At 23.7% G+C, this 18,815-nt stretch overlaps 10 protein-coding genes across 10 annotated transcripts; 6 read left to right on the top strand and 4 right to left on the bottom strand.

The window, feature by feature from the left end:
• Positions 1 to 338: 338 nt before the first annotated feature.
• On the top strand, positions 339 to 764 carry EHI_137030 (zinc finger domain containing protein; the record flags this gene model as incomplete). Its single annotated transcript, XM_647502.1, has 1 exon — positions 339 to 764. The coding sequence occupies one exon, from the start codon at positions 339 to 341 to the stop codon at positions 762 to 764; it is 426 nt and encodes a 141-aa protein (XP_652594.1).
• A 24-nt stretch (positions 765 to 788) lies between these two features.
• On the bottom strand, positions 789 to 2,300 carry EHI_137020 (uncharacterized protein; the record flags this gene model as incomplete). Its single annotated transcript, XM_647503.1, has 1 exon — positions 789 to 2,300. One exon carries the CDS (start codon positions 2,298 to 2,300, stop codon positions 789 to 791), a length of 1,512 nt encoding a protein of 503 aa, XP_652595.1.
• A 191-nt stretch (positions 2,301 to 2,491) lies between these two features.
• On the bottom strand, positions 2,492 to 3,136 carry EHI_137010 (uncharacterized protein; the record flags this gene model as incomplete). The annotated part of the gene is made up of 1 exon (XM_647504.1): positions 2,492 to 3,136. The coding sequence occupies one exon, from the start codon at positions 3,134 to 3,136 to the stop codon at positions 2,492 to 2,494; it is 645 nt and encodes a 214-aa protein (XP_652596.1).
• Positions 3,137 to 4,756: 1,620 nt separating this feature from the next.
• Positions 4,757 to 6,074, bottom strand: EHI_137000 (heat shock transcription factor, putative; the record flags this gene model as incomplete). The annotated part of the gene is made up of 3 exons (XM_647488.1): positions 4,757 to 5,419; positions 5,573 to 5,716; positions 5,892 to 6,074. 3 exons carry the CDS (start codon positions 6,072 to 6,074, stop codon positions 4,757 to 4,759), a joined length of 990 nt encoding a protein of 329 aa, XP_652580.1.
• A 97-nt stretch (positions 6,075 to 6,171) lies between these two features.
• On the top strand, positions 6,172 to 6,790 carry EHI_136990 (DNA replication complex GINS protein PSF1, putative; the record flags this gene model as incomplete). Its single annotated transcript, XM_647489.1, has 2 exons — positions 6,172 to 6,377; positions 6,427 to 6,790. The coding sequence occupies 2 exons, from the start codon at positions 6,172 to 6,174 to the stop codon at positions 6,788 to 6,790; spliced, it is 570 nt and encodes a 189-aa protein (XP_652581.1).
• A 120-nt stretch (positions 6,791 to 6,910) lies between these two features.
• Positions 6,911 to 7,690, top strand: EHI_136980 (lipid phosphate phosphatase, putative; the record flags this gene model as incomplete). The annotated part of the gene is made up of 1 exon (XM_647490.1): positions 6,911 to 7,690. The coding sequence occupies one exon, from the start codon at positions 6,911 to 6,913 to the stop codon at positions 7,688 to 7,690; it is 780 nt and encodes a 259-aa protein (XP_652582.1).
• An 867-nt stretch (positions 7,691 to 8,557) lies between these two features.
• On the top strand, positions 8,558 to 8,977 carry EHI_136970 (uncharacterized protein; the record flags this gene model as incomplete). Its single annotated transcript, XM_647491.2, has 1 exon — positions 8,558 to 8,977. One exon carries the CDS (start codon positions 8,558 to 8,560, stop codon positions 8,975 to 8,977), a length of 420 nt encoding a protein of 139 aa, XP_652583.2.
• A 676-nt stretch (positions 8,978 to 9,653) lies between these two features.
• EHI_136960 (poly(ADP-ribose) polymerase, putative) lies at positions 9,654 to 12,329 on the bottom strand (the record flags this gene model as incomplete). Its single annotated transcript, XM_647492.2, has 1 exon — positions 9,654 to 12,329. One exon carries the CDS (start codon positions 12,327 to 12,329, stop codon positions 9,654 to 9,656), a length of 2,676 nt encoding a protein of 891 aa, XP_652584.2.
• A 3,448-nt stretch (positions 12,330 to 15,777) lies between these two features.
• Positions 15,778 to 16,704, top strand: EHI_136950 (AIG1 family protein, putative; the record flags this gene model as incomplete). The annotated part of the gene is made up of 1 exon (XM_643632.2): positions 15,778 to 16,704. The coding sequence occupies one exon, from the start codon at positions 15,778 to 15,780 to the stop codon at positions 16,702 to 16,704; it is 927 nt and encodes a 308-aa protein (XP_648724.2).
• Positions 16,705 to 17,540: 836 nt separating this feature from the next.
• Positions 17,541 to 18,413, top strand: EHI_136940 (AIG1 family protein; the record flags this gene model as incomplete). The annotated part of the gene is made up of 1 exon (XM_643634.1): positions 17,541 to 18,413. One exon carries the CDS (start codon positions 17,541 to 17,543, stop codon positions 18,411 to 18,413), a length of 873 nt encoding a protein of 290 aa, XP_648726.1.
• Positions 18,414 to 18,815: the final 402 nt, after the last annotated feature.

Raw genomic sequence — 18,815 nt, 5'->3', positions numbered from 1 at the left:
ATTATCATTTAATAAATACTTTCTAACATTAAAGTTGTTTTAACTAATTATTTCCTCCATAACAATAATTTATAGTCTTGAGAAGTTTTTTATTAATCAATTTTTATAGTTTTGAATAGAAATAATATTGTTTACTACATAACACATTATCATAGAATAATTTGGTTATTGAAATAAAAAATTAGTCACCTCTTTTTGATAGTACTAAAAGTAAATTAATTACTCTTCTTTCTTAATAAAATGAATATGGTTTTATATTTTCTTTTAAGGGAATAAATTTTATATTTTATAGTATTTTATGAATTGTTAAATAAGAACTAAAAAAAATTTATAACAGTATGTCTGAGTTACAATGTTTAATATGTTATAATGAACCTAAACAACCTATTATCACACAATGTGGTCATACCTTTTGTTGGAAATGTATTAAAGATAAAGTACCTGGATATTGTCCCTTTTGTGGTAATCCAATAACGTTAGATTCATTAGTTTCAATATTTAATGAAGATGGTACTAATGCCCCAATTAATAATAAAGTGAATAATTCGAATGAAGATCAAGATAATATTAACCAACGACCAGCTCAACATTATGAGACAAGTGAAGAAACACTTTTCACTACTTTTTTAAATTTATTCAACCTTGACTCAAATCCATCTATGACAGTTGAACAAGAAAGACAATTATTTACTATTCCAAGATGGTTTGTTCTTGGAATTATATGTGTTGTATCCATTTTTATACTTCTTCTATGGATGAATTAAAATAAATGACACACCTCAATTCAATTAGAATACAAAGGCTATTACAATAAATAAAGACATAGTGATTGGTATAATATTCCCACTATTTCTTGTATTTTTTGGTTGTTTTTTCACACATTTTCCTAGAGAATTGCATTGATACCCAACAACACATGACCCACAATTTGGTTCACATCCTTTTCTAAACTTTTCTTCAGGAGTACATTCCATTGTATTACAATACAACGTTTCAAACCCACATTGATTCACTTCATTATAAGTGTCTTGATAACTGAATTGAGCTTTTTTTAAAATTAAGTTGGTTGTTGGTCCTGTTGTTATGTTCATTTGAATACCACTTACAAATCCTTCACACTGTTGTGAATTTAAAGAAAGTTCAATTTTCATTTCATTTTCAAGTGTTGTTATTTTCATTTGATCTAATGAACAAATAGTTTGTTGAGTAATACCAAGTTTATCATTAAAATCTTCAATTATAAGTTTAAATGAATTAATTAATATGTTTTCCTTTGAATTAAATTTAAAATAAAGAACAAATACTTTAAATATTTCTGTAAGTTTCATAACAGAAGGATAGGTAAAAGTAAATAATGCGTTTTTTAAATTATTATCAAATACTAATTGATTGGTTCCAAATATGTTAAATACTTTTTTTGTTTCATTTGAATAAAGAAGTGTTGGAGTCCATGTAAAATATCTATTAATTGGGGAATTATCCATTGCTGAAACTATTGGACCAAATGTTTGATTTTGTGGTATAAATTTACAACGATTTGACCTATCCAATTCAGTAAATTGTGTCTCACCAGTAAAATATGAAGAATTATTTATTGTACTAACGTTCTTAAAAACAATCTGTCGGTCATTCCATGAAACTAATTTTATTGTTTTATTAGTGAATAATGGAAGGGAATAAGTTCCATCTTCATTATTCATTCTATATTGTTTATTTTCATAGATGAGATACTTATGAATAGTATTAGAATTAATCACTTGAACTTTTACCATTTCTTTTCTTAATAAATCTTCACCAATTATTACAAGTGATGGATTGTACTGAAATGGACAAGAAATAGCTCTTACAGTTACTTGAGTTGCATGGTTCGCAGATGCATGTACAATGGTTGCAATATAATTATAATTATCATCATTTACAAATACAATTCTTTCTAAATCAGATTCTGTTAGATTGTGGTTTGGTTTTGTTTTAAATGTTCCTGCTATCATACATACAAATGGTCTTTGAGTAGGTCCTGTAATTTCCAAACATTGACCACATCTACTAGAATTATAATCAGAAATTCGTTTAGTTAGGTGCTTTTCATAAATATAACATTCCATATTTGTTAAATGTCCTGCAACAAGTCTTTTATATTCATTTATTTGATTAAAGCAATCTGGATTTCTTATTACTTGACTTGCTACCATTCCATTCGAACTTCCAATATTATCACTAATGGCTGTATACCATCTTGTCATACAACCTGTCACTTGACCAAACACTAAATTAATTAAACTCAATAACACAATAATCATATGTAATTAAATAGATCTTTCTAGATGAAAAATTTAATATTAACCGTAAAATATCTCGGTTTTATTCCTGTTTTAAATTCCTTAAACATGTTTTGTGAAAAAAAAAACAAAAAAACAAATTTTAAAATAAAGATAATAAGAATTAGATTAAAAAAAACAAAGAGAAGAAGAAAAATGAAAAAGAAGAAAGATTAAACAGAAGAGAAAGAGTGAGTAGAGAGAGAAGGAATGGATAAAGGAAGACAAGAAGAAGAAAGAGAGATAGAAGAAGTAGAAGAAGGATGGTCAAAGAGATGAGAAAGAAGAGGATGAGTAGGATTAAGAGAGACGGATTGATGGAATTTTAAGTTGTCAATGATAGAGTGGTAAATAAGATTACCAATATGTTTAATGTCATCAGATGATAAAAGTCTACCATTTTGTAAATGAATAAAACGGATAGTTTCAGCACGAATAGCACCATTTTTACCATTTGTGATATACGTATTAAAATTGATACCTAAAAGAAATAAAATATCCATTAAAAAATGAAGTGATTCTATAATTTTATTTTTATGAAAACGTCTTAAAGCTGTTTTGATATTAAGTCCATGTTTTATTTCATAGAATTTGATGTCTTCACATTTAGTTGTAATTAAATCATTACAATAAATAGGATCTTCTCCATATATTTGAATTTTATTAATAAGAAGAAATGGTAATATTTCTTTATCTGTTTTTTTCCCACGAATACTAATATTAATTGTTCCATAAAGTGCAATAATTCCAATAAGTATGCTTTCTTGATAAACTTGATAATTCTTAAATTCAATATATGGTAATTTCTTTCCAGACATTAATTCAATTTATCATTCCATTTTTTAAGTTCTTCTTTTTTTCTTTTTCTTTTCAATCTTCACATTTCTTTCTTTTTTTAATCTTCACATTTCATCAATCAAAGAAATAATCTCAACAAATCAGATTGTTGATGTGAGTGTCATGCCAATAATTAAACACACCCTCCTCAAAACAAAATCTATCACCCATGAACATAACCATCAACAATACACAATCTATCATTTATTTTATCACCTCATTTCATTTCTCTCATTGAACCAGAATAGAGTGACAAACAATGTATTTCACTCACAAATAGTTCTATAAAATTACATTTCAATTACATCATAGAGAAAGTAGAGAAATCGAGGATTAAATGAATCAAATGATGATGTACATTTTAGTGACAAAAGAATGAGTAAAATCAATAACAATGAATGATAATGACAAGCACATTCAAATGAATTTGTATTTCATGAAATTGAAACAAATGTCTTTTCAATGAACAAACAACAAATTCACATTTCTTGTTTTTCATCTTATTTTGAGTCAATGATATTATTAATATCATCAAAATTCTGATATGCAACACAAAATAATGAATAATAAGATAATTTTGTGTCATTTCATTGTAATTTGAATGAATGAAAGAAGAAATGATAAGTTCAATAACACTCAAAGAGAAACCCAAGAATAATCACAATGTTTTAATGCCACACAGTGAATGTGAGAGTATAAGAAAGTGGAAACACTCCTTAAACTCAAATACAAACAAATAATTTATATTTTTTAATGAGCAAAATTGAAAGATAAGAAGAAGCATGAAATAGAAAATGATAAATCAAATGAGATGAAATATACTGACAACAGATATACTATACTGATAAGAATGAAATAAATCATATTCAAATAAATATTAATAAAACACACAATTATTCATCAAATGATATTAATCACAATATACAACATTAAAATAAATTAAAATAAATTAAAATAAATTAAAATAAATTAAAATAAATTAAAATAAATTAAAATAAATTAAATAAATTAAATAATAAATAGAATTTCAACATATTTTATGAATAAATCATTCTTCTTTTGTTTTATTTGTTTTAATATCTTTTCATTCTTCTTTCATTTTCATTCTTTTTTTTATCTTCTTATTTAAATTTCAACAGCTCAACTAATCTCATTGAATTATCATTTCTTTCTTATTTTATGATTGAATATATCATTATTATTATCATTATATTATTTATAATTTCATTTATTATTATCTTCATTTTATATCTTTTTTATTTTCTTATTATTCTTTCATATTATTTTATTTCATTCTTTCTATTATTATTTATTATATTTCTTATTAATTTACTTCATCGTAATCATATAAAAATTGTGATACTGAAATAATGGTTTATATTCACTTTAATGTTTGTATATTTTGTCTCTACTATATCAACTTCACATCTCTAAAATCATTAAAAATACGAATCATATTTAATTATAGAAAAAAGACGAATCAACAAGAAATAATATTCTTTTAATTGAGTAAATAATTTTCTAAATAATTCTGAAGGAAAAAATAAAAATAAAACAAAGACACAACCACTCTTAAAGTCAATAAATAAAGAAATACACCCTTAAAACTTCCATGGAATTTGGGATTGAAAATCCCATTGGACAAACCCATTCGAGTCTCCTTGTTGATTTGATGAAGGTTGTGGTTGGTCTTCTGAATTTTTTTGTTGGTTCCATTGAGACAAAGCAGCAGCTAATTGTTGGGTTTGATTTGGTGTTTGAAGACCATTGTTTTGAGGTGATGTTTGTGAATGTACTGTTTGTTGATTTGAGGGTTGTTGCACTGCGTTTTGAGTAGAAAAATTAATCAATGAACTAAAATTTGACATTGCTGCGTCATTTCCATTTGACATTGTAGTAGAAGATGTATTTTGTTGATTTACCATTTGAGGAAGAAGACTAGGATTGAATGCCATTGAACCATAATTTAAGCTTGGCATAACTGTTTCAGAAAGACGATATAATTTCATTTCCAAGGTATCTTCTCTCATTTTTAATTGATAAAGCATTTCCTTTAGTGTATTTATTTGGGTTTGTGTTTCTACGTTTTGTTTTTGCAATTGCATGAGTTGTGTGAGTAAATATTGATACAATGAAGTAGTATCATCACCAGGTTGTTTTTTTCTATGAGGAGTTGGTTTTTTTCGTTGGATATTAGGAAGTAATTCAGGATGACCAGCAATGAAACTTTCATGTCGAAAACAAAATCCAGTTTGAGTTTCTAACTATAAATTAATTACAAAATAAATAAACAATGGAATAAAAACTTTTTAGTGTATGTACTAAGAGAAGATTTTGAGTCAAATAAAAATGAAAACTAATAGACCAAAAATGGTCCATAAAATATTAATAATAATTAAAAATATAGAAAAACAAACCTTTCTAAATCCATATATATTAAGTTGTCTAACAAACGAACAAATATTAGAATGTTTGAAAAATTTAGGTAATATCTGTTTTGAGAACTCAACAGGATCAGGAATCATAATAGCTTTTTTATTAAATTCATTACTCCAACAAATCTATTCATAAATCATTTATTTTTTTAAAAGAAATTGCAAGTTATTTATTTGTCTTTTCATAAAAAAATTGACATAACACCGACTCATTTTAACGTAAAATTAGTTAAACGAATCGAATATAATAATAATAATTACATGTAACACACTATTTCTAATAAAAAAAAAATAAACAAACAAAGTTTTGAGTTTCTGGATTATTGACTAATTCATATAACTTTGAAATGAAAGCAACAACTGATGTTCCTGGTGGTGGAAGTTCAACATTATTTGAATCATCAATAGGGCTTTTGTCAACAGGAATACCAGCAATAGTGGCTTCAGGAATACATCCAATTTTTTCTGTTTGTGGTTCACTCATTTTAAAACAGGAATTTATGAGATCATAAGATCTTTTCTGTAAATGAAATAGATGGTTGAAGAAGATCTCAGAATATACTACAAAATAGGGGGGATTAATGGCATCAATCATTCATGAAAAACTTGTTGAAGCTATTAAAGAATTAGACCGTAGTGGAAATACTTTACCTCCACCAAACAAAGAATTAATTGAACAAATAAAAGAAGAACTAACTGGATTTAAAGAATCACAAATATTGAATCCACGAATGGTGTATGCTAATGCACTTCGTCAACGATTAAAAGATTTGTATGAAATTTATTTGTTTGTTAATTTGGTATTCTTTATTTTGAATAGTCTTATTTATTAATAGGAGTGAACGATTAAAACGTATTGAAAATATTCGATGGGAAATTGGAACAGCACTTCCAGTAAATATTCGTGCGTCAATGACTAATGATGAAATTCAATACTTTAAGCAATATTGTAAAATTGTTGGTGAATATGGTGTTAATAGTGAAGTTGATGTTGTAAGTGATACCCTTTATCCACCTATTAACAATTATATTAATGTTCGGGCAAATGTTACTAAAGGAATGGATGATTTGCCACAAAATCCAAGCATTTATACAACAAATGGATTATTAAAATTGGATAATAGTGAAGTCCAATGTGTGTTAAGAAATTCAACAGTTGATTCATTAATTCATCTTGGTGTATTATCAATAGTAGATTGATTAGAAGATTGATTTCTTTGACTTTTTTCAGCTTCTAGTTAGTTTTTTGTTTTATTTGCAATCTCTAAATCTTGAAAATATGCAAAATCTTATAATTTCAAATTTGTGGTAGCTTTTAAAATGGATATCCTTCAACAATTATATCTCCCTTTACTTCATAAAAGTGTTTTGTTGAATGTTATTTATGATATTGTAGTTATTGTTATTTTTGTTATAATATCTATTGTTTGTGTTTTTGTTACTCCACACCATATGGATATTCCAAAAGACCGAGAAAATGTGAATGTTTTATATCCACTATATAGTTCTTCAGTACCGACATGGGCATGCATTATTATTGGATATATTCCACCTGTTTTAACTATTCTTTTAATAACCATAAAGAAAAAGTCATCACTATTTCTTTTATTTTCATTACTTTCATTAGGTCTTTCTGCTTCTATGTGTCTTGGTGTAACAAACATGGGCAAAATTTTTGCTGGTCGTCCTCGTCCTCATTTTTATGCAAGGATTGATGCTAAGCCAAATGAAATTAATGACGCTTATATGAGTTTTCCTTCTGGACATTCATCAGCCATTTTTAATGGAATGACTTTCTTAGCACTTCTTATTGCTGGTCAAATTCATGCTTTTAGTATTGCAAGTCATGAATCTTGGAGAATGTTAATTGTCCTTTTACCATTTATTATTGCTGGTACTGTTGCAATAAGTAGAACCCGTGATTATCATCATAATTTTAGTGATATTATTGCAGGTTCTTTAATTGGTATTTTCTTCGCTCTTTTGTCTTATTGCTCTAAATTTAAAAGATTGTCAGATGAACATTCTGATGATTTGAAGATTGAAGACGTTGTGAAAAGTCAAGAACCATTCCCTCTTGAAGATGAAGAAAAGCAATAACTCATTCTTTTGTTAGTTTTATTTGTTTCTTTTTATCGTCTCATTTTTGTCATAAGACTTTATTTCCTATCTCTTTTTTTTGTAGTAATGAAGTAAAATATTGAAATTCAGAGATTCTTATTTCTTAGTTACCTTGAACAAGTATTTTTTTTTCTTTTCTTTATGATATTAACCTCAATGATTAGTTAATTCAATTACAAACATTTTTTCTTTCCCGCAATAGAGAAAAAGAATAATTAATTAAAAACAAAAATAAAATTGAAGTATTAATTTATAAGAAAAACAGATTTTGAAATTTGAATATTCTCCAAAGACAATTTATAGAAAAAGGAATATTCATAATGATGTTATTTTATTATTATTTAATAACTATAATGAATAATTTAAAAATGGTTTAAATATAGTTTTAGAATAACAACAAAGAAATATGTTATTGATAACAGAATTTAATTAAGACAAAACTAAAAAGAAGATGAACGTCCTAAATGGAAAAAAGTTCGAAACATGAAACACAGAATTGGGAAGTTTAAAATAACTTAGAATTTATTTCTTATGCAAAAGAAGACAACACAACAGCCATGTTATTGTTATTTATGTCAAAAGAGTAAAATGTTTGAAATAACTAATCCAAAAATCAAAACAACTAAGTTGTGTGTGTTGATATTACGTTCACTTAAAATGCTTCATCCTGAAATGGAATGTTATTCAATAAAGACAGACATTAATGAATTTATTCAAAGTCATTGGGTTATGTTAGTGAAGTTAAAGATATGTTTGTTAAATTTAATAACAGATAGTTTTTAAATAAATCTCTTGTTAATAATTATCATTTCAGATACAAAAAATAATAAGAGAAAAGAAACTGAAATGAAAAGAAAGAGATTAATAAGTATAGTTCAAACAGCTCAATGGAAAAAAGCTATTCTTGATGCACTTAATCATTGTCCATTAATTGAATGTGGAAAAGACTTTTGTCATGACAGAGGGTATTATAGATTGAAAGATAATGAAACTACAGAAAAGAAAGAAGAAATTTCTAATCCACCATTTCATATTTTACATCATAAAAATTTAAAACAAAATATTAGTCAAGAACTTTATAGTTGTTATGATGATCTTCAAAGACAATTAAGTTATTCTGTTAAAGTTTTTAGTAAATTGTATAGTAAGTATTTAAAAAATTGTGATACTAAACGAAGTGATTTAGTTAGAGATATTTTAGAACGTCAGAATCAAGTTTATGATTTGTTTGGTAATTACAAATCGCAGTTATGTTCTTTTGAATAGACTTGAACTGTCAGTTATTCGTTTAAAATGTTCATTATTTTTTATTTAATTATTCATATTATTTTTTTATTGTTTCTCTGTTAGTCTAATACTCCAATTAAGTGATATTCTGAATATTAAGTATTGCTAAAAAACATAATAGCTATCAAAAATATATTTAACTATGAAAAGATATGACATTATTTTTGTACAAATTGCAATAAGAATTAGAATCAAATATACCAAATATATTCAAATATTTCTTTTATTAAGATATGGTTAATATGAAACTTTATAAATCAAAGAAATTTGTATAATTTATCATATAGTGATGCATACTTTTAATATAAAAAATAATAAGAATAAGTAACAATACTAATAATTAATAATAGTTTTTGTGTTAGGTTATTTTAATGATTTAAAATAAGTAGATTAATTGTAAATAGATTAAGATGAAAATTTCTGATAGTTACAAAAGATAATTGATTAATTGGTTAGTACATCCTTAAATAAAAAAAAAGAGTTAAATAAGAATATCAATTTTTTCAATAAAACATATTAAATACCATAGAAAATTGCATGAACTTTAATAAAATTGAACATAAAACAAAGAAAAGAAGAAAAAACAATAAAAAAATATTATTTGACTCAATATAAAAATAACTTATAAGAAAAACTAAATTTTAGTAATTTTTTATTATAACTGGAAAATTGCTAAATATCGTATATTCACTCGTGCAACATCATACACAACCAATTCAGAATGACTGTTCCATGTTTTTAATTCAGTAGAAATAATTTTACCTTTAGCAACTTTAACACCATCTTCTAAAGTAATAGTATCTTTTGGATCTGGTTCAACCATACCAAGAGCATAAGTAGAATCTGTTCCTGGTTGAGGTTTTTCCATGTATTTATCTTTAGGAGTTTCCCATTGTTTACCAAGTGCAACTTCACAGAATAAAATACAACCTCTATTCTCTCCATTGTATGTACAATAACTTACTGACTTACTTGCACAATTTGCAAAATAAAGACCTTTACCATATCTATATCCATTACAAGGTGCTTCTGGTGGTGCAATTCTTAATCCAGTAGATAAAATACCAACAAAATTTGTTAATCTACTTCCATGATATAATAATTGTCTATTTGGATCATCTGCATGAGGTTGATACCTAGCCCTTTCTCCTTCTCTTTCTATTTCAAAAATATCAACCAATTTAGTTGTTTTTCTCCATGAATTAGTTTCTTGGTTATTAGTGAAATATTCTTCAAGTAATTTATATCTTTCAGAATCTTTGTCTAAAGCAGTAATTTTAGTATTTAAACTTTTATAGTGTGAATAAATTTGAGTCATTTCATCTAAATCCATTCCTTCATCTTCTTCAATTAATTTCATTGCTTCTCCAACATCACACATAGTTTCTACTAATTTTAATTCTTTATTTATTTTTTCATCATTATCAATCATTGGAATAATATTTCCATTAATCACATGTGGAACAAATGTATAGTATTTTGCTGTTAAATCTTTAATTTGAACTTCTTTTTGTTTTTCTGTCATTTCACTATCTTTACTTAATATGTCTGATAATTTGGATAATACTCTCATAGCTTCTTTCATTTGTTCAATTTTAATTTTTCCAAGTGGCATATTACTAAGATTTAATCCTGCATTTTGAAGTGTATTTTTCATCATATCCGTATCAAATATCATTTTAATTAAATCAGATACTCTTGGGTCTAAATAATTCTCTTTTGCTTTCTCTTTTAATTGTTGTCTCTTTTCTTCCATCTTCTTTTTTGTTTCTTCATTTATTAATTTTTTTCTTTCTGCTTCATCTTTTCCTGTATCAAGTGCTTGCATAAAGTATTTTCCTCCAACTTTTTTAAATTGAAGTCTATTTTCCCATTCATTTCCTGTACATTCTTTAAATTTTTTTATCCATTCTGATAAAATATTACTAAGACTTCCATTTCTAAATGTATTATGTAATGTTCCTCCAATTCTTCCCCATTCAAACATCATTTGATATTGTTTTCCTTTTTTAACTATTTGCATTCTATACACTGAATTAGCTCCTGTATCTAAATCAGTTTTACTTAATACTACATTATATGCTGTCCATCCACATACAGGGTCATCTTCAACATAAATTTCTGTTCCATTTCCAAGAGTATTATTTGGACTGTATCTCATAATTTCTGAATCTGCTGTTGGTTTAAATGTTTCTTTTATAATTCCTTCTTTCGCATGATATTTCTTTTTAACTATTTCTGTTTTCCATTCACATCCTTCACATAAAAATTTTTCTGCTCCTTCTTTACTTCTTAATTTCATAAATTCTCCTTTTCTATCTGTTAATTCATCGATCCATTCTAATGTTAAACATGTTAATGTTTCTTTTGCATCTCTAATTCCTGTTGCTTTCCCATTTTTCATATCTTCATTAGTACTTAAACAAACAGTTGCATCTGCTACATTTTTAACAACATTCCCACCATAATCAATAATTAATTTTTGCCATTCTGCAATACTACTTCCAAGGTTTTTAGGTGTTCCTTTAACAAGAATATACATTCCATATAATTCTTTTTTTGGTGGTACTTCACTTTCTGATTCATTGTCTGTTTCAAGATTATTTTCTTCTTTTATATTTCCATTCGTATTAGACCCACAAAATGATTCTGTCGGATAATCATCTGGAAAATCCCAAGAAGATAAGATTTTTTTCTTATCTAATCCCGAAACTTTTTCACTTATATTTGCCTTATATCTTTTAATTGAATCAATGTCAGTTGTTTTGAAGTCACATTTAACAAATTCAGTCATATTACCACGACAAACAATATTAATAATATGGTTCTCTAACTTTTTTTCATGACATTGTGGACATTCTTCCATTACTCCAAATTCTAACATATCAGCTGCTGCATCATATAATATTTCATTATCAATTTTTTCTCCATAAACAATTCCATTTTCTGATAATAATTCTCTCAATAATTTTGGTTGTACTTCACTTAATTTATCTTTTGCTTTCCAAAATCTTTCATTAATTTTTTTAATTTTTTCTATTTTTTCTGTTGCAATTGGAACATCATCTTCAACGATTGTTTTAATATGAAGGATATCTTCCCATCTAAGTTTTTCCCAACCTTTCATTGTTGATAATGGAGTACTTTTAAAATTATATTTATTTTCTATACATTCAAGATGATTCCATTGTACTTCTATTCCATCATGGAATCTTGATTTAGTTTCTCTACCTACTTTTATTTCTCCTTGGCTAATAACATCACCACATGACTTACATTTTCCTCTACTTGTTTTTGAATATTGAAATTGGAATGATAGATTAGCTGACATTTATTGTTATTTTCAGTTCATTCTTCCTTTAAATCTTGTTTCTTTTCATTTGTTCTACTGTATTTTTTATTTTTTTTCTCTCTTTATGTTTGAGTTTTTGAGATATTTTCGTAATTTGTCTTTTTCGTTTTTTTTATGTTGTGTTATATATAACGAAGTATAGTGAAAATTTTATGTTATGAGTAAAAATGTTATTCTAATACTATGTTATAATATATTAACATATTAGTTATCAATCATTTTAACAATTGAATGCTATATATATTGTATATTTATTCATTTCATTTTCAATATATTCTGATTTTATTGTCTCATTTATTATCTAACAATATATAAATATTAATATTATTATATACTTATTGTCATAGTAAAAATAAAAATCAACTCTATTTGTCAAAGTGAAAAATAATACATGACTTATTGTGTTAATAAAATGCATTTAACTATTTAAACAATCATATTTTGAAACTAGAAACATTTAACTAAATTAAAGTGGAAGTAGTGTAAATTAAACAAAAAGAAGAACTGACAGAAAAAAGAATAACTAATAATTGATTCAAACACTGATGATTGGAATGAAAATACATCAGTATTTTGTAAAAAATTAATGAATAAAGAACATATAATAATTATTATTGATTATGAAAATGGAAATAAATTTGGAGGATATGTTAATGAGAAAATTGATAAAGTTGACGATGATATATATGATTCAAAACAATTTGTATTTTCATTAAATTCAAATGGAATAATGAAAAGAGTGAAGAAATTTGATATTAAACAGCAACAACATGCGTTTTATTTATATAATCAATCAAGTGATTGTTTGTTTGCACTTGGAATGAGATGATATTATTTTTTGAAAAGAAAATGATAAAAAATATTCATATTATTATCATTTTCCATTTTCATATGAAGGAATAAGAAATGCACTTTGTGGAAAAGAATATCCAGAATGTTTCACGCAAAATCGAATCATAATAATTCAATTGAAATTAAATGATTCAATATTGATTAATTGAAAATGACAATTAAGAATGGGGATTGAATGATACAACATCAAAACAAAGAATAGAATAAAAAGTAATATTTTTAGGAAAGAATGAATAATACTTAGAGAATTTAATTATTCATAAAAAGAAAGAATTGGAAATGATTTAATTAATCAAAAACTATGTTCATAGTCATTATTCAAATAAATCATGACTAATAAAAGAAAATTTATTCATCTTACACATAACAGCCATAATAAAGTTTAATGAAAATACATTGAAAACAGATGAATTTGAAACAGAGCATAAAAATGTAAAATGAATTACGAAAGATAAACACTAAACAATAAAGTCTATAACGATTGAAATGAAGAATAAATAAAAGAGGGTACGAAAATTAACAAGAAAAATGCATCTAAATAATTTACAAAAAAAGAAAAAAGATGCAAAATAATTTGCATCAATAGAACATTCCATTTATTATATTTTGCTCCTAAAATAAAAATAAATAAAAAATATGATAAATATACAATCTGTATATATTTATGTTTATATTTTATATTCATTTCTATTCATGTTGTATGAAATATTAATGAAATGAATGATTTGATTATTCATATTAAATTATTTGTATTATTTGTATTCTTTTATTTATATGTTATTTATCTATCGTATTTTTATATATTTATTTCTCTGTTTATATTATTTATCTATCATCTTCTTATTATCTATATATTATTATATTATTCTTATATTATTTTTATGTTTATATTCTTTAGATTTTCTTATTGTTATTCTTTTATATTTAGTTGTATTAGATGTATTTGTTTATTCATCTTATTCATCTTTATATTATTATCATTTATATCTATTTTCATTTTATATTTATTCTCTTTTGTTTTATATTAATATTAAATTTATCTTTTATATTTTGATTTTATTATTATATCATTGATTATCATTTCTATATTTATTTATCATTTATTCTTATTATTCTTTTGTTTTATATTCTATCTATGTTATATATTCATATCATTTTCATTTATATTTTATTACTTATTATATGTTATAATAACATAACACATATGATTGAATATATAATAAACATCATGATGAAATTATACATATAAATAATAAACATAAAACAGAGTAAAATATTTTTCATTAATAAAATAATATTACTTATTTTACATCATTAAATTAGACACTTTTATTGAATATTTCTAATTTTTACATTAAAAATAAAATTTTATTTCTTCTTTTCTTCTTTTATTACATCTTTGTGTTTTATTATTTTTATATTCTTCTTCTACTTTCTTTTTATTCTTTTATATATTTTTATTCTTTTTATATTATTTGTTTTTCGTTGTTTTTCTATTTCTTTCTTCTATTATTTATCAATTTTATATTCATTTATTCTTTTTATTTCTTTTTTATTAATTCTTGAGTATTGTATATTTCTTTATTATTTCATTTGTGTATTATCAAAATATATGTTTTATTGAATTTATGTTGAATAAATTATAAAATAATTCAATATTTTCATTCTTAATTACTAATTCTTTATTCTGAAATGTTGTGTATATTTATTATATTAAATGAATATGATGAATGAATATCAATATTATTGTTTATTTGATTTTAAAAAATAATAAATGAATATGAAATAATGAAATAAAATAATGAAGACAATGAAATGATAATGAAATAGAATAATCTAATATTGAACAAATCAAATAAAGAATATATTGAATATATCATTATTGTTACATTATTATTTGTTATTTCAATTATTAAATATTAATAAATTATTATTCATGAATATTTAATTGATTGATATTTTACAATTTCATTTTCATTTTATTTAATAAATGAAATATAAATAATAAATGAATGAATAATAATTTAATATATGAAATAATAAAAAGAAAAGAAAGATCAATAATAAAGAAATATGATGTATTTAATATATAATATAATTTATTATCAAATATAATAATATCAAATGATGAATTATTTTTATTTCAAAATATTTTGCATCAATAAAATATGTTGCTAAATATTTTGCATCATTAAATTTTGCATCATTAAATTTTGCGCTTTTTTTATTTGTTGAAATAAAATTTGCATCCTTTATTTTTTTCTTTCTATTCTTCTTTTATCATCTCTTTTGTTTTATTACACTTTATCTTCTTTCTTTTTATATTCTCTCCTTTCTACTTTTATTCTTTCTTCATCATATTCTACTTCTTACTTTCTTTTTATTCTTTTATATCATTCATTCTCTTCTTTTTCAATTATTTGCTTTTTTTCGTTGCCTGTTTGTTTTATCATTTTAAATACGATAGATTTATTTTTACATCAAATAAACAACAAACATCATTTACAAACAAATATTTTGTGAAATAACCTAATCACAGTATTTAAATAAATCGTTGGAAACTACAAAATAAACAATGAGTGTTCCAGAAGATAAACCAAAACAAACAAAATTCCTTTTAATTGGAGAAACAGGTACTGGTAAAAGTTCACTTGGTAATTTCATTTTAAAGAATGATGTTTTTACAGTAAGTGATAGTACAATTTCAGAAACAAGAGATGTTGTTGGAGAAAATGGAAAAGGAGATAGAAAAGATTTAATTGTTATTGACACACCAAGTCTTCAAGAATCAAAAGAATTTAATGAAAATTTTTTGAATGGTATAGTTGATATTGTTAAAGAACAAGGAGGAATAAATGGAATTGTTATTGTTCTAAACTATAATACAAATAGAATTTCCAATAACATTAAAATAATGATTCAAATAATGTCTAAAATCTTTCCATCACATGACTTTTTGAAACATATCTGTATTGTATGGAATAAATGTTATTATTCTATATCAGATAGGCAATTAACAAACCAAAAAGAAATTAAAAGAAATGAATTTCTTCCAGAATTACTGAGACTTACTGAAATATTTACAGGAGCAGAAGAGAATATTGATATACCAATGTATTATGTAGATTCACAACCAGATGAAGAACGTGATAATATCAGATCAGAAGAAGAAATAGAAAGATTAATCAAATGGGGAAGAAGAATAACTCCTATTAATATTGATACAAGTAATCTAGAAAAAGCACCAGTTATAGAAGTAAAAGAAGAAACAGAATCAATGGGAAATACTGGTAAATATATCAAAACACAATTCAAATGGATGAGAAGAGAGATAGGAATTGGAAATAATGGTGAAATTAAATATGGTGAATGGGAAATAGTCAAAGTTATGAGCAATGAAAAACAATCAAGCAACCCATTAAAAACAGTAATTGCAATAGGAGCAATAATAATAACAGTAGGAGCAATAGGAGCGATTATATTTTGTTTTAGTAAAAGATAAATAAGTTTAAAACAAATAATTTTAATTAAATTCAATTTATTACTTTTTAAAACATTAAATTGATTTTATTGAAATAACAATTGAATAATTTAATTTATCAATTCCAATATAATTCAAATTAAACAGAAAGAAATAATGAATAAAATAATGAATAAAACAATCTTGAAATTATTGAAAATGTTGAATAAATTAAAGACAAACAATAATGAAAAAAAGAAGAAATTAAATAATATGTTTTTTTGAAATAATAAAATAATTGATAAAATACTTCAATTGTTGTTATTTAATGAAAATTAATCATAAATTCAGTATTAAAAGATAGAGTTATGACAAATTAAATAAACACATTTTCATGAAAAAGAGTGACAAATTTATAACTTATAATTAATTACATAAACATTATATTCCATAAATAAAATTAAATCATTAATTTACATAAAATATTGTGAATTGATTGACAATACTTTAAATAATACTTTTATATCCAATTTGAATATTATAATTAAAATAAATTGTGTTATTGTGTTAATAGAATTATTCATTATTTTTGAATAAAATTTAAATATAAATTAAACTAAAACGCTGTTATAAATAATTTCTACAAATTTATATAATTTCACACAATAGTGAAATGAAAATATAAAAACATCATTTGAAAAGACAAATAACATGAAAGGGGTTGTATTTCAATAAAAAAGGAATTAAAAGAGTTAGAAATATTCTGTAATAACTTTAAATAATAAACAAAATGAAATAAACATCATTCGACAAAAACAAAAATTGTTGTTAAATACACCGAAATAATATTTAAATCATTGGAAACTACAAAATAAACAATGAGTGTATCAGAAGATAAACCAAAACAAACAAAATTCCTTTTAATTGGAGAAACAGGAAATGGGAAAAGTTCACTTGTTAATTTCATTTTACAGAAGAATGTTTTTGAAGTAAGTGATGATACAAAATCACAAACAAAAGAAGCTATTGTAAAATCTGGAGAAGGAGATAGAAGTGATGTAACTGTTATTGATACACCTGGTTTTAATGATAGTGATAAACTTGATAAAACACAAATTCAAAATATTGTTGATTGTATAAAAAACAATGGATTACAAGGAATTATATTAACAATTGACATTAATAAAGAAAGATTTTCTGCTAATCTTAAATTCATTGTTAAAGTTATTTCCGATGTTTTCACAATAAAAGACATTTGGAAACGTGTTTGTATTGTATGGACTAAATGTCCTAACTCCTTTGGAAAAGAAAAAGATAAAATTGAGAAAGAACAATTCAAAGAAGACTTAATTTCATTTATAAAACAAATGAATGGAACAAATGAAACCATTGATATTCCAATGTATTTTGTATATTCACAACCAGATGAAGATGATTGTAAAAATGAAAGATCAAATGTTGCAATCAAGAAAATGATAGAATGGGGAAGAGGATTAAAATTAATTAATACAGAAGAAATTAATAAATTAGTCAGTGAATATAAAGACTTTGACTATGAAGAAAAAGAAGAAAAAGGTAAAACAATAGAAGAAACAAAATCTAGTATAACATATGAAATAAAGAAATGCAGAAGAATTAATAAAATAAAGAAAAATGAAACAGTTATTAATGGAGAATGGATTGAAGTTAGTAGTAGAAATAAAACAGAAAACAAAAGTAATGAAGGTTCATCATTTTGTGTTGTGATGTAATTGAAGAAATCATAATAATTCAATAAATGGTTATTTGAAATAAACTTGTTAGAACTAATAGAAAAATCAAATAATTTAAGTTTTATCAATTTTTAATTTAATAAAAAAATGAAGAAATAAAATAAAGAATGGAGTGAAATAACCAAATAAAATATAAACAAAGATAAATGAAATGAAATAAACTAATTTAATAATCAAATGAAATAAACAATAGTGAAATAAATATAATTTAATATTTTATTTTATAATAATGATATTTTATGAAGAATATCAAAACACACAATTAAAATATTCATTAATCATACAATTAACATAAATAAGTGCATAAACAATAAAAAATAACAAATAAATAACAAATGAAATAAAATCAATAATTAACAATGGCAACGAAAAAAGTAAATA

This window comes from Entamoeba histolytica, genomic scaffold, assembly GCF_000208925.1.
Source record: "Entamoeba histolytica HM-1:IMSS scf_1104750518397 genomic scaffold, whole genome shotgun sequence".
NCBI lineage: Eukaryota > Evosea > Mastigamoebida > Endamoebidae > Entamoeba > Entamoeba histolytica.
Note: the sequence above shows the minus strand (reverse complement) of the source record. Positions and strands in the feature narration are given on the sequence as shown.